The sequence below is a fragment of the Sitophilus oryzae genome, unplaced genomic scaffold (genome assembly GCF_002938485.1).
Source record: "Sitophilus oryzae breed Bouriz unplaced genomic scaffold, Soryzae_2.0 scaffold_1384_pilon_pilon, whole genome shotgun sequence".
Classification (NCBI taxonomy): Eukaryota; Metazoa; Arthropoda; class Insecta; order Coleoptera; family Curculionidae; genus Sitophilus; species Sitophilus oryzae.
Genome location: NW_022146042.1, coordinates 124,961 through 139,699, shown reverse-complemented (window position 1 = coordinate 139,699; position 14,739 = coordinate 124,961). Strand labels below are relative to the sequence as shown.

The 14,739-nt window shown below is 32.9% G+C and overlaps 1 protein-coding gene across 1 annotated transcript in view; it reads left to right on the top strand.

The window, feature by feature from the left end:
• The window catches only part of LOC115875371 (neuroligin-1-like), a gene marked incomplete at its 3' end in the record, with an annotated part of 252,959 nt that overhangs the window by 113,265 nt on the left and 124,955 nt on the right, over positions 1 to 14,739 (top strand). The window contains exon 5 of the mRNA XM_030890798.1: positions 6,043 to 6,198. Within this exon, the coding sequence (XP_030746658.1) occupies positions 6,043 to 6,198 (156 nt within the window). The remainder of the gene's footprint in view (positions 1 to 6,042; positions 6,199 to 14,739) is intronic.

Genomic DNA, 14,739 nt, shown 5'->3' with positions numbered 1-14,739 from the left:
GTACACTTGAAATCATTTTCGAACGGCCGATGCAATAACGAGATTTGTTTTTAACAACGTTGCCGTTAAAATACGGCGAAATATGGCAACTGTTATTTTCGGAAATGTACTTTTTGAAAAGGTTTTATTCGATAAAAACGAAAATTTTATTTATGGAAATGGGAACAATCGAATATTTTTTATTGTTAATTAAAATCGGTGAGCGTTTGTTGCCGTTATTTTTTGTTTGTGCTGTTTTTGATTGAAAAGATTAATGAAAAATTTATTCATTTATTATTACTAGATTTTTCTTTGATTCTAAAATACCACTGGGTGAATTTTACAAAAAAAAATATTTTTGTTATTAGTCTTCTGTTTTTGTCGCGAAAATTTTCATCATAGAGGGTATTTCAAAAAACATGTGCCATCTCTCGTGGGGAGATTCCTCACGTAAAAATAAGACTTATTTCTCATATCTACGCAGGTCCGATTCTGCTTTCTTTCGTAGCTACAGGGTGTTAAAGTCTTAATATTTGTTTGATTCATTGTAATTTTCTTTAATTGCATTTCATTTTTTTGGGGGTAAAAATAACTATAAATGCGACATATTTTAAAGCTAAAAAAGTGTCAACATATTCACGGACGTGCAAATGGGTTATCACTGGTATATTTTTTAAAAAAATCATGAACGCCCTTGACTTTTTTTCTTGTTCGCGAAATAGTCTAAGCAGTTTAATGCCGATTAAAAGTTATCTCTAGATATTTTGTCGATTTCGGCCTCCTTGATGAGATTAACGCAATTTTATTAATTTGCCTTGATCCAAGTCTAATAGCAACCTTTAAAAAATGTTAATATTATTAACTTACGAAAGTTTTAAATAAATACTCATTGATTCCTTATTAAAAAATATGAAAAAGTCCTTATAAACATAGGTATAGAAATGCACAGTTTTATAGTTACAGGATGTTAAAACTTTTTAAAACTGTTTTTTGTAATTATCGTAAATACCATTATTTTTTATTTGAAATTGCTGTATGTTGGACTAATAGTAATAATAACTAATAATAATAATGTTTAATAATAAATTAGGTAAATTATATAATTTATTAATTTTATTTTTATTTTATTAATTGTGATTAATAAAATTGCGTTTATTTCATCAAGGAGGCCAAGTTCGACAAAATATCAAGAGATAACTTTTAATTGGCATTAAACGGCCTACACAATTTTGTTATCAAAAGCAAAAAAGTCAGTGGCGCACATGTATTTTTTTGAAAAATATTGATTTTATTATGAACCGACACTTTTTATCATTAAAATATGTAGCAATTATAGTAACTTTTACTCTCAAAATTTCATTCGAATCACTAAAAGTATTCGGAAGAAAATTATAATAAACCGAAAAAATATTAAGACTTTAACACCCTGTAGCTACGAAACAAAGCAGAATCGGACCTATGTTGATATGAAAAATAAATTTTATTTTTACTTTTCTTTGATTGTGAAACGTAAATCTTATTTTTTACTCTTTTTTGAAACACCCTGTATATGTATATCGCAAAGTATATTTAAAAATTACAAGCGTCTTCTTAGAGCAATTATCAGCTATTGTTCCCAGCCATTTATTCAACTTAGCGAGAATCGTGCATTTGAATAAAGCCGGTTTTAAGAGTCGGTTTTCTGCTGCTGCTGTTGCTGTTATCAACACGAAACGTCGTCGTACACGTGCGCCAAAATAAACTGTTTGCGGCTTACACGTAACTAAAATCATGTTACGCAAAAAGGATTTACAAGAAAGGCTTTGCCAGAGTGGCACTATCTTATTTCAAAGCTCTTTGTAATTTAGGTACATTTATTTAATGCTTACGTATACAGAAGTTCTTGGTTATACGCGGTTTTCCTTATACACGTTTGAATTTTTGACACCAGTGTGTTATTAATGCTATATCTGGACCCTAGGAGCAAACTATGTTAAGTCAAGTTACTTAGCTTTTTGTGTTCTACCCTTTGCTCTTTCTAGTTTTACTCTATCTGTCCTAATATTTTTTTTCTAATACAAAACGTCAATAGAAAAAGTCCAACGCTACAAAGACTTGGGCACAGTAATAAATGAAACTGCCGAACAATTGCGAGAAATAAAGTCCAGGATTGAGATAGCTAGAAATTCTTTTTTAAATCTAAAGAAATTTTTATGCAGCAGAGATATAAACTTACATTTAAGAATAAGAATGCTCCGATGCTACGTGTTTTCGACCTTATTGTATGGTGCCGAAGCGTGGACCCTTAAAAGAGCCGAAATTAACAAATTGGTGGCTTTCGAAAGGTGGTGTTATCATCGCATGTTACGGATTTCTTGGGTCGATACAGTTACAAATATCGAGGTGTTACGCCGTAAAAACAAGGAAGAAGGAATACATAAAACCTTTAAGAGAAAAAAATTAGAATATTTTGCACATGTTATAAAAGTTCCTAAATACAAATTGCTCCAGAATATTATGAAAAGAAAAATACAAGAAAGACATAGTCGAGGTAGAAGACGGACATCCTGGCTGAAGAACCTCAGAGAATGGTATGGAATGACGTCGAACGGATTATTTAGAGCAGCCGCAAAAAAATTAGCTTAAAGATCTTTGGTTAGTTTAGTATATTATGTCCACAGGCGTTTGTCGCCTAAACCTAAATATCTGTTGGTAATTTACTCATTTGATTTTGAACCATTTCTGGCTACAATTCAATCAGCAATCGGCATGAAAGAGAATTAAAAAATATTGACTCAAAACTGACAACTAAAGAGACAGCTTTATTTATTTGTCAAATTACATAGAAACCAACGCCAACCCATCACCCATATGAAATAATAATTTTTGAATATTTTTTAAAATGTAACTCGCTATGGAAAGAAAATATTGCTTTATACACGACGATAAAACTGCATTATCGTCTCCCGAAATTAATTCACTCGCGATTAATCTTTTGGGTCGACGATAAAATACAATTTTATCGTCTTGTATAAAAAATAACTATAAATTCGTTTTTCTCAAAACTATGTTTTAACTATGTTTGTTTGTGACTTAATATAGTTTGCTTCTGGGGTACAGATCTGCATCAACTTTATTTATATTCAAATTAATTTAGACCAGTTCTTTTGCATTTTATATCTAATATTCTTCCATTACCACTTCCCAGACGAGAAAACCAAACCATTTTAATGCAAGAAGCAATATAATAAGACGAACTAGAAAATTTCCTCTTCCACTATCTGCTTCCAACATTCCACTCTTCAACTTTCTTTTAACTTTTAACTGCCTGCTACAAGTTAGTCAGAAAGTGGAGTTTTAACAGAAACTCTTCCAAATTCACTGACACTAAGTGACAAATCGGAAAGTTTATGGATGTTTTCGGTTAGTAAATGTAGCGTAACTTCTTTGTTTTCCTGTTTAAATGGAATAAGGAGAAAGGAAGACGTTTTGATAGGGAGAGTGGTAAATTATGCGTGATATTGGGGGGTTAGATTTTGGGGAAGACTGCATAAAAAAAATGGAAGAAACTGAATATTACATTAATATATTTTACTTTTATTGAAGCTGTTAGGTTATATTATTAGTTCCTACCTTTGAATATAAATTTGAAGGAAAGGCCATATCAACAAATTTTGGTGGAGCTCAAAGGGGGATTAATATGGCTGATTTAAATTCCAGTTGATCAGTACCATTCTAATTTTGTTTAAAACTTATAATAATGTCATTAATTTGTTGACTTTTTTAAATTGTTGGAAATGACCCGCCTATTTAAAAATAAACATATTTCTTTAAATTCGATACATTCAGTTTAAAGTTTAAGTTTAAGTTTTTGTATAAAAAAATAATTATTGATTCTTAAAATATTATTTACACTCGGGAGAGAGAAATCAGACAATAAACAGAGATGATAGGTGTTAGGTAATAGCTTTTAGACTACCGTTCGAGACGCACTGATGTTATTTTGGTTTGTAAATTTTGATTATTGTGCAAAGAATGTGGGTTATTAAATTATAAATTATTATTATTAAAGTAAATGTTTCCGCATTATTTAACTAGTGTTAACTAAAGTCTATATTTTATTTTTCTGTTGTAATATAATGTGCTAAGGCTTTTCCTTACTTATTTCATATGCACTATAATATAACATGTGTATGTAATTAATTAATTCTCTCCAATTACCAATTCTTTTCAATATCTATACAAATGACCAGCCGCTGAGCCAACACATCAGAAGCTTCATTTACGCAGATGGCTTAGCAATAGTTAGCCAAGATAAGGATTTCTGTAAAATTGAAGATAATTTAACATTACACCTGACCGCGCTAACCCAATATTACAGAGATAATAGCCTTAAACCAAACGCCTCGAAGACTGTCACTAGCTTGTTCCATCTAAATAACAGGGAAGCTAACAGAGCTATAAATGTCAATTGTAACGACCAGCAACTCAGATTTTGCTCACGGCCAACTTATTTAGGTGTCACATTAGACCGGTCATTTAAACATCACGTCGAGAAGACTAGGGCCGAAATTTCTACAAAGAACAACCTGTTGGGACGGCTGGCAAGCTTCACCTGGGGGGCTAATCCGCACACACTAAGAACTACTGCTCTTGCACTCTGCTATTCTGTTGCCGAATATGCCGCACCAGTTTGGGAACGCTCCTGTCATGCCAAAAAGATAGACCCGATGCTGAACCAATCGTGCCGTCTAATCACCGGATGCCTAAAACCCACATCGGTCCAACAGCTACACCTCCTCAGTGGGATAGCTGGACCCCACATAAGGAGACAAGTTTCCAGCATGAAAGAGAAATAGCAAGCTCTTTCCGATACCCGGCACCCGCTCTTTGGACAATACGCCGCTGGACCCAGGTTGAAAGCTCGAAAGTTTTCTTTCTGCCGTCCAGCCACTTGATAGCAGCACGGCATCCGCAAAGTGACTAGAGTTGTGGTCAGCAACTTCAACAACTCCGAACGATTTTGCTCTAAAGCCAAAAGAGAGCCTACCACCTGGTGCGGAACAGGCATGGCCGGTGTGGAGGAGTCTGAACCATTTGCGTACTCAGGTTGGCAGACGCAAGACAAACATGAACCAGTGGGGCAACCTTGATGGACCTGTATCCTGTGAATGCGGAGAGGAACAAAATATGAAGCATCTTCTCGTATGCTCAAATCTCCCAAACATATGCAATCAGAGTGATCTGGCGGAGGGAAATACCAACGCTCTGGAGTGTACCAAATACTGGATATTCTGTATATAACCGCTGTGTGCATATATATTTTTTGTAGTTTGTCTAATTCTCTACAAGTTTTGTTCCTATTTATGTTGATTGTTTGACTATGTTTTTTTTTAAATGTATGATGTACCTTTTTTATTAATTTGGCCGTTTTGTATATTTTATATGTGTTTTTGTATTTCTTGATTTTTTTTTCATATACTGAGTTGGATACGAATAAATAAAAAAACAATTTGATTTATTTAATTTCAATATGTTCAGTTTCATTTAACGATGCCATTCTGCCGAGACTGTGATACTTAATAATATTTGACATTAGTTACATCAAGTTAGCATTTATAGATGTATAAAATGAGATTATATCAAGTCTGGAAATAACAAAATTTTTGTTTAACATTTCAATTCTTCAATTTATGTACATTGTGTATTACGATTATTGCTTAAAATTGAAAATATATTTTTTTTAATTTTAAGTTTAATAACGGCATGCGGTAACGTTAATAGCGTACAAACGCTTATTATGACACTTTAACTGTCATAGTTGCCAAAATAGCGCCTCCGTTAATACCGCATATTATTGCCATATCTATCTAACGAGAAATATTCGTTATTCAACAAGAAACCGTTGTAGAGGTCAGTTGCAATTAAATACTTATTTTCATCTAACCAACATTATTACTTGAAAGATCCCTGACACACATTAAAATTTAGTTGTATGAAGCGTTAGAAATAGGGTTTGAAATTGTATGCATTAAAGCATCATCGAAGATTATTTTTAAAATAGTTTTCTTCTTATTGTTTCAGCTAGTGGCGAGGAAGAACCAAAAAAGTTGCCTTGTTTAGTTTACGTCCATGGTGAGAGCTACGAGTGGAATTCTGGGAATCCCTACGACGGGACAGTGCTGGCTTCCTCGGGCAGAGTCATCGTAGTAACAATCAATTTTAGGTTAGGAGTTTTAGGTAAGCTTCCTTTTTTTTCGATTTTAACCTAAAAGTTTTTTTTACTAAAAGTGTTACTTGACAAAAAAAAGCTTAATGTGAATTGAGATGACAAAAAAAGGCAAGACATGCTTGCAAAGCGTAGAGGGTTCCGTACAAATGTGTAGGTACGAATAACAGATCAAAAAATTCTACTTAACAACAATTACCGTCACAACTAGTAGCCCGAATTTAGCTTTACTAACCTACATAATACGCTAGAATTTGCTCGTGTCTCACTCCAGCCACAATCGGATTATGGCCGTTTGTTCTCTCAAGCTGCCGCACCGGAAGAAAAGTTTTATTCCCTCTCCACCCCCTCCAATCCACTTCCCTGACCACCACCACCGCCTCCTTTGACTAGGGTCCGGTTTAAATATGGCCGGACATGTGCGTTTTATCGCCCGAACGTGTAGATAAGCCAAGGTTAGAGGTTAGGGACGTGTCAATAAAATTGCTACGGTGGTGGTAGTTTGAACAATCTGCTTTCTTATCTCATAGTAAGTTATAAAAAAACGTAACGGTAAAGTAGTTTTCTTAGATAACTTTCATTAGCCCGGGTGGGGTACAAACGTATCCCAGACAGCATTTTTTCCATAAACATACTTTAATTCAATATACATTAGTTACAGTAAATTTCTCTTTACTGAAACAAGCTATAGCGAATTTTGCTGTTGGGGTACAGATAAACCGCATTCGATGTTTTTGGGGTACAGGCGTACCCCGTACAAGTACATTTTTAAGGACCAACTAGAGCAAGTTTCTAAATATGTGAAGGAAGCTATACTATAACTGGAAATGGTTGAATAAGCTGAAATTGATGATGATGAAAGACAGTTATAGTATGTCCTCTTGGTCACTAAAAATTAAGATTCTTGCTTTACCCACAACAATGGTAATGGAATGATCAAACAGCTTTAATCAATGTTTGTTACATATTTTAGTTGTATTGCTTCGTAATACATCTAAATTACACTTCTTATGTTTTGAAAAATGTTTTTATATATGTTTAAATTTACAATTAACAGTTGTAGAGCCCCGAAATTTAATTAAATAAATTAAACCTATATCTTCCCTTGGTAGTATATTTATTTAACAACCGTATTTCCCCGAATGCGTGCTACCATTAGCGGTAAATTTCCAGCACGCTAATAGTTCAGTTTAATTAGTTTTGATAGGTGTATGATTTGTAGCCAATATAACTTGCTTTAGACGATCCAATTAGCTGGATGGTCCTGAGGGCAGAACAGGAGTACGTAGTTGAATGAAATTAATATTTTCGTTGAATTTCAGCGCGAATAGATTGGTGGAATGCTGCAAACGGAAGTTGTAATTGCTATTAAATCTAAAATGAGTTATATCCGGTGTTATGTTTTAAATATCATACTTTAAATAAAGCTAGAATAGGAATTCGCAGTTTAGCAACTGAAAAAAGAAGAAATTTGAGTAACAGCAAGAAAACAGATAGGAAATAGATCATTAATTTATCCATCACAAAAATAAAACAATATTTTTCTTAGATAGGTACCACAATAATTTACGACTTATTGCCTAAAATATTGCAACAAAAAGTGTATTATTTTTAAATAAAATGGCCAATATATATGCATCCTAATTTTGGGGATACAGTAACTACATCAAAAATATCCTTGTTTCCTCTTTTAATCTCTTGTAATTCCGTGATCTGGGTAAATGCCGATATTTACGAAACCTATTTGATTTCTAAAAAACATCCTGTTGCTGACATTAGGTGTACTTTTGCTTAGCACTAGCCTTAATTATTAAAATTCACACATACAATATACTAAATAATTGCTTTAAAAAGAACACTTCATTACTATGTCCAACTTTAGTACAAAATGATATTCAGGCTAGAATACATACCAAAACAATTCTTAGGGCAACTTCGAGACAGTACCAAAATTAGTCCGCAAAGATAAAATTTCGTCTAGAAGCAAATATATTTTTCTTCCAGTGTCATTTAAACAAACGTTTTTACGTAAAATATGAGGGAAATAACAGTATTTTAAGATATACTAACTAGTTTTTATAGAACTTTACAGTTCTGTTTGTATCATAGAAAGTATACAGAATTCGTAAAATACATCTGTTTGTACGTGACTTTTTGAAATATTAATAAACATGCAGTATTCAATGCAGAATAACCAGATTGGGTTATTTAGTCGTATTTTAGTTACCCTTTAACATATATATGTACGTAAGTAGCAGAGATACCTTTATTTTTGAAAATGATGAATATAAATTACACAATGTGAAAATATAATGTACCAAAGTTATGCATATTGAACTGCAGTCACAAAGATACAGTAATTATTGAGTTTAGTTAGAATTCATAATTATTTCGGCATAATGCGTAATACTATGATTAGCATATCTTTCTTCACGATGTTAAACACTCTAAATCAACTTCAGTGACAAATTTCTAGTGCCAGTAAACAAAATAAAACAGAAAAAACAAATCACCTTGCTAACAACACTCTGTGCACTTTTATTGACCCATAAACTCGCTCGAAACACATCCGTTTTATCTGGGTTGGCTCCTCGTGCCTCTTAGATGTCGATATAACGCAAGGTGCATCTTTAAACTTTTTTAAAACGTTCTCGGCGAGTCTCTTTCTCGATGTCGCCTTTTTATTTTATCATTTCCAGATCGCGCCGCGCCGCTATATGCATTACACTCGTAAATTTTCATATTTTAGGTATCGCCTAAGCTTTCCAACAGTTCTTACTAAATATTTCAAAGTGCAGAAGACGAGGTTTCAAAAGACCCTTACTTTAAGCGTTCTAGATTTCATTCTTTTACGAATATCTTTAAAATGATTGGAACTTAACGAGAGAAGCACACTTTATAAGCAAAGACAGAAAGACAGAAAAAGGTGTAGTGGGTCTACTAACAGGGCATTTTAAGCTGAATAGGCATCTATATCTGATATCAATTAAACTTTTAGGTAGGTAATTGAGGGCGCGATTTCTAAATTAATTGTTGCCTACCATAGACATATTATGGACTAACTGGAATTTAAATTTTGCGCTGGAGATTCAGGTGGTAACTGTGCTGTACAAAATGTCAAGTTGCCGCATTTATTTATTTATTTTCTGACATTGTCATTCGCTTTGACACTTTAGTTTTGTATTATGAGTTTTTGGTTTAAATAAATAGTGTTGTGATACTTTAAGCTTAAAAATGTTTACTAGCAGACCTTGCAGTCGAATATTGTTCTTTTTAGAACCTTTTTCAGTGCGAAGTGTACAAAATAGCTTAGTAGTCGTAAAAAAATTATCGCAAATTTATTAGAATATTTTGAACAGGAAAGCGGTAGTAATGGACCTTTATCTACGTCAGTGAGTTAAGAAGCTCTTAACTCACGCATTTTGAGTGAGTTATACCCCAGTTTACGGTAATTATTGAGCTTAGTATTATAAAGTTAAAACAGAATTAATAATTAATTTTGCATAATGCGTAATATTATGATTCGCATTTCTTCCTTTAAGGTATAAAACCCTATAAAACAACTCCAATGACAAATTTCTAGTGCCACTAAATAAAATAAAAGAGAAAGAACAAATCGCCTTGCTAACAACACTCTGTGCACTTTTATTGATCCATAAACTCGCTCGAAACACATCCGTTTTATCTGGGTTGGCTCCTCGTGCCTCTTAGATGTCGATAAAATGCAAGGTGCATCTTTAAACTTTTTTAAAACGTTCTCGGCAAGTCTCTTTCTCGATGTCGCCTTTTTATTTTATCATTGCCAGACCGCGCCGCTTTGTGCATTATACTCGTAAATTTTCATATTTTAGATATCGCTTAAGCTTTCCAACAGTTCTTACTAAATATTTCAAAGTGCAGAAGACGAGGTTTCAAAAGACCCTTACTTTAAGCGTTCTACATTTCATTCTTTTACGAATGTCTTTAAAATGATTCGAACTTATTGAGGAAAGCACACTTTATAAGCAACGGCAGAAAGACAAACAAAGCTGTAGTGGGTCTACTAACAGAGCATTGTAAGCTGAATAGGCATCTATATTTAATGTCAATTAAACTTTTAGTTATGTAATTGAGAGCGCGATTTTTAAGTTCATTGTCGCCAACCATGAGCATATTCGGCGTCGAGTGGACTAACTGGAATTTAAATTTCGCGCTGGGTTTCAGGTGGTAGCTCTGCTGTAAAAAATGTCAAGTTGTCTCATTTATTTATTTATTTTTTGACATTGTCATTCGTTTTGACTCTTTAGTTTTGTATTATGAGTTTTTGGTTTAAATAAATAGTGTTGTGATACTTTAAGCTAAATAATGTTTACTAGCAGACTTCGCACTCGAACATTGTTCTTTTTATAACTTCTTTTAGTGCGAAGTGTACAACATAGCTTAACGATCGTAAAAAATTCATCCCAACTTTATTAAAATATTTTGGACGGAAAAACGGTAGTAATGGCCCTTTATGTCACTTAAGTTGTGTTAAGAAGGTAAATTTTGTTGATGTAAATAATAACTGTTTATATATTTATAATTAATTCATATTTGTTTGCTAAAATATTTTCATTATAAGAAAACATATAAAAGTTGACAACGCTGGGCCGGTCAAGCTTAATCACGTGACTAAAAGTTTGTTTTGTATTAACTGCAAATCTGATGCGATTGACGCAATAGATCTGAAAAGGTTGCAGTGGAACAGGCCAATAGCAAATTGTTGCTTGAAAAACTAGGCTTTCGCACTGGCTTTAGCGAAACGTGCGTCCAGTGGTACGTCCGGTGGTTTTCTAATAGAACACCCTATATATTAATTGATTTCGCATTCTAGGAAAAAAATAAAGCTTTGTTAAAGAAGCATATATCTAAAATTTAAGGATTTTGACATATTTCACTTTTATCGGCGTTACCCTTAAATTAAATTATTATAATGATGGTAAATTGCATACATACTGAATATTCATGAATATATATGTAATTTAAACTAGAATTATACCAAACAGTTAGTTACATCATAGCGATAGTCAATACTAATACATACATTTGCATAATCTTGTCACAGGATTATGATTAAAATGATACTAATCCCATAAAGAATTTATTAAATTAATGTTTATTAATGAAAAAAAATCGAAGTGAAACTTCTTTACGCGCGACGGGAGTAAAAATTCAAGGCCGACGAATTATTCAAGGCCGACGACTTATTGACCGACGAACTAGCGAGAAAAAAAGTGGTAAGGATCGCACAAACATAAAAAAAAACATTTGATTTAAAGCTAAAAAATATTATTATTATAAACTTGTTATTGTACCTGATGGTGTACCAATATCCTGTGGCTGTGTGCTAGGAAGTCAATTTTCATGCATATTTTCATGGATATGGTTGTAGCTTCTGAATAACGGTCTAGGTAAAGCATCTAGTTCATTTTTACTATCTCAGAATTAGAATTATTAGAGTTAAGCAACTCGCGTTTTTCATTGGAGAATATTGTCATATTTATTTCAAAGCAATAATCAACGAGAATATTCGTATAATTTAACAAAGTTACTGTAAATCACTATAAACAATGAACAAAACATGTAAACAAAAACAAACAACACGAATTGTTGGTTAGTTTCAAAATTTCTTCTCTTTTTAAATAAATTTTAAGGGGCGTTAACATTATTAGGCATTTGCATAAAAGTGTGTATTTTGTGTGTATTCCACAAAAATTGCAGGCTATTTAGGAAACAGAAAATGTACAGAAATAAGTTGAAAATAATATTTATATTAAAACAGGATTATATGTCACTTTTTCAAACATGTCCTTCAAATACCTCAGTTTAATGGCTGTAAGAAGTTTTACTTCAGATATGTGCACATAGTGCCCATACTCTTTTTTTAAACAACACCGACCGACTTATTTTTGGCACACAAAAAATTACATTTAAAATAAAGTCACTTATATACCTATTTTTAACTGTTTAAGTTCAGTTTTAGTTCACTAAATGGCTTTATATACACATATATTCGTGAATAGAACTAATAATAAAAATAAACCAGATAAACAAACAACTGCAAAGTACTAAAAGCGTGGCAACGCCATAACTTTTCAATAATAAAAGCGTTCACGCCCGCTAGAAATGGCGGTCCTAGTAAGTTTTCAATTTTACAGTCGATTCGCTATATGTGCTGTTTATTTTCAGCCATTCGATTTAGTGCAAAAATATAAATACGAGAGTTGAGAGGCCTTACTGCAGTTGCTAGTTTATTATTGCAGAAAGAACTCTTTCTGATTTTTATGCTAAATCCATGTTATATTACAGCTTATTCACAACCAGCTGGTCATTTTGGGTTTGTTTTTGAAATATTTCCATTCCACTTACTGCGCTAATGTCAATTGTATGACTTTCTTTAATGCATGGATATATGGATAGCATATACTCCTTTCTTAGACATTGCAAGGGCATTGGAACATTGGCAAGTGAGGACAACAATTAATGGTCACAAAATTACCAACCTGAGATTTGCGGACGATACGGTCCTTCTAGCGGAGAACGAGAAAGAGTTACTGCAGCTTCTAAAATTGGTTGAAGATGAAAGCGAGAAACTTGGACTTGAAATCTCTAAAACAAAAATTATGATTATCGACAGGAAAAATAACAACAAACCTGATGTAGTGAGCATTGGTCTTTTTGAGGTTGTAAGTCAATATCTTGGGTCACTTATAAACAACACGGGATCCTTAGAAGGGGAAATAAGAAGAAGATGTGAAATGACAAGAGTAGGAGTGCGAAAACTCTCAAAGATATGGCGAGACAGAAACATATCTAAACACTTAAAAAAAAGGCTTGTTCACTGCCTAATATTTCCTATATTAATGTATGGCTCCGAGTCCTGGACGATGAGACAGTCAGAAATGAAAAAAATTGACGCAACTGAGATTTACTGTTGGCGACGAATGCTCAGAATTCCCTGGATTGCCCGGCGAACCAATGAATCCATAATCCAAGAACTGAACATCACAGAACGCCTCCCAACTTCTATACAGTCACGTATACTTAAATATTTCGGTCACGTTATGAGGAGGGATACTGACTGTATGGAAAAACTCATTATACAGGGCAAGGTTCTGAGAAAAAGACCAAGAGGCCGCTCGCCCTCTCGATGGATAGACCAGCTATCAAAAATCACCCACAAGCCACTGCACACGCTTGTACATGAAGCACAAGACAGGGAATTATTGAGACAAACCTCACACATCACCTGACCACTACATTCCTCTTGTAGGAATAAAGATACAGAGAGAGAGATACTCCTTTCTTAATTTTTTTATTCCAGGCCTCAATAATCCAAGAAAATAGGACTTGAAATACGAAGTTTTGGGAAAAACTTGAATTTTTTTATATAAGTTATTTTCAAAGATCTAAAAACGAATTGTGAAAGATTTTTTAAATTCACGTCCAAAAAGGGGTGAAATAATAATTATTAATTAAAGACGATAAAGTGGTATTTTATCGTCTATCGAAAAGATTAATATTCAGAAATTATTATTTCAAGGAATTTATTACGAGTAGAAAAAAATATTGTGCTGGGTTGGCGTTGGTTTCTATGTAATTTGACAAATAAACAAAGCTGTCTCTTTAGTTGTCAGTTTTGAGTCAATATTTTTTAATTCTCTTTCATGTCGATTGCTGATTAAATTGGAGCCAGAAATGGCTCAGAACGAAATAAGTAAATTATCAACAGATATTCAGGCTGAGGCGACAAACGCCATATCCAAACTACTTCCAATAAAATCCCGAATAACTTATGAAAAGGAATACAAAAATTTTCAAAAATGGAAGCATTTAAAAAACGTGCGAGAAGAAATAAAGTTTTTAACCTATTCTCGCTGTTAAAGTATCATTTAATCTACCCTTGTGGTTAAATCACTATTTTTGATAGATATAAGGCAATTTTAACAGTTGCTATGGAAAAAATAAATAAAATTATTTTTTCGAAATTTCGGAGAAACGGTAAGGACTAGGAAAAAAAAGTCCAAATAAAAGTTGTAGAGCGTACAATTTTACATAGAAATTATCTCTATACTTTTTTCCTCAAATCAAAATTAACCGAAATAGGGTGGATAGAAGCTAGACGACAGCTTTTATAGAAACATTTTTTTCAAAGTCCTTACTGTTTCTCCGAATTTTTGATAAAAATATTTTATTTAGTTATTCAATTAAATCTTTCACAATTCGATTTTAGATAGGTTAAGTAACCCATACCAAAAATTCAAGTTTTTACCAAAACTTTGTATTTAAAAACCTATTTTCTTAGATTAAAAGCTACATAAATTTTCTTTTTTAGTCTTACACTGTCTGGATTAATGCCGTTAAAAAACAAATTTCACTTTAGGTATTATAAGGTATTATAATTATAACTGTCATTGTTTAATTTTTATTTCTTTGTCTATGTTCCTCATTTCAGCTATTAATCTCTTTCTCTCTCTCTCTGACCTATTAATTTCTCCCAGTCTCTCCTCTATCGGTGCTCAGACTATCTGGAA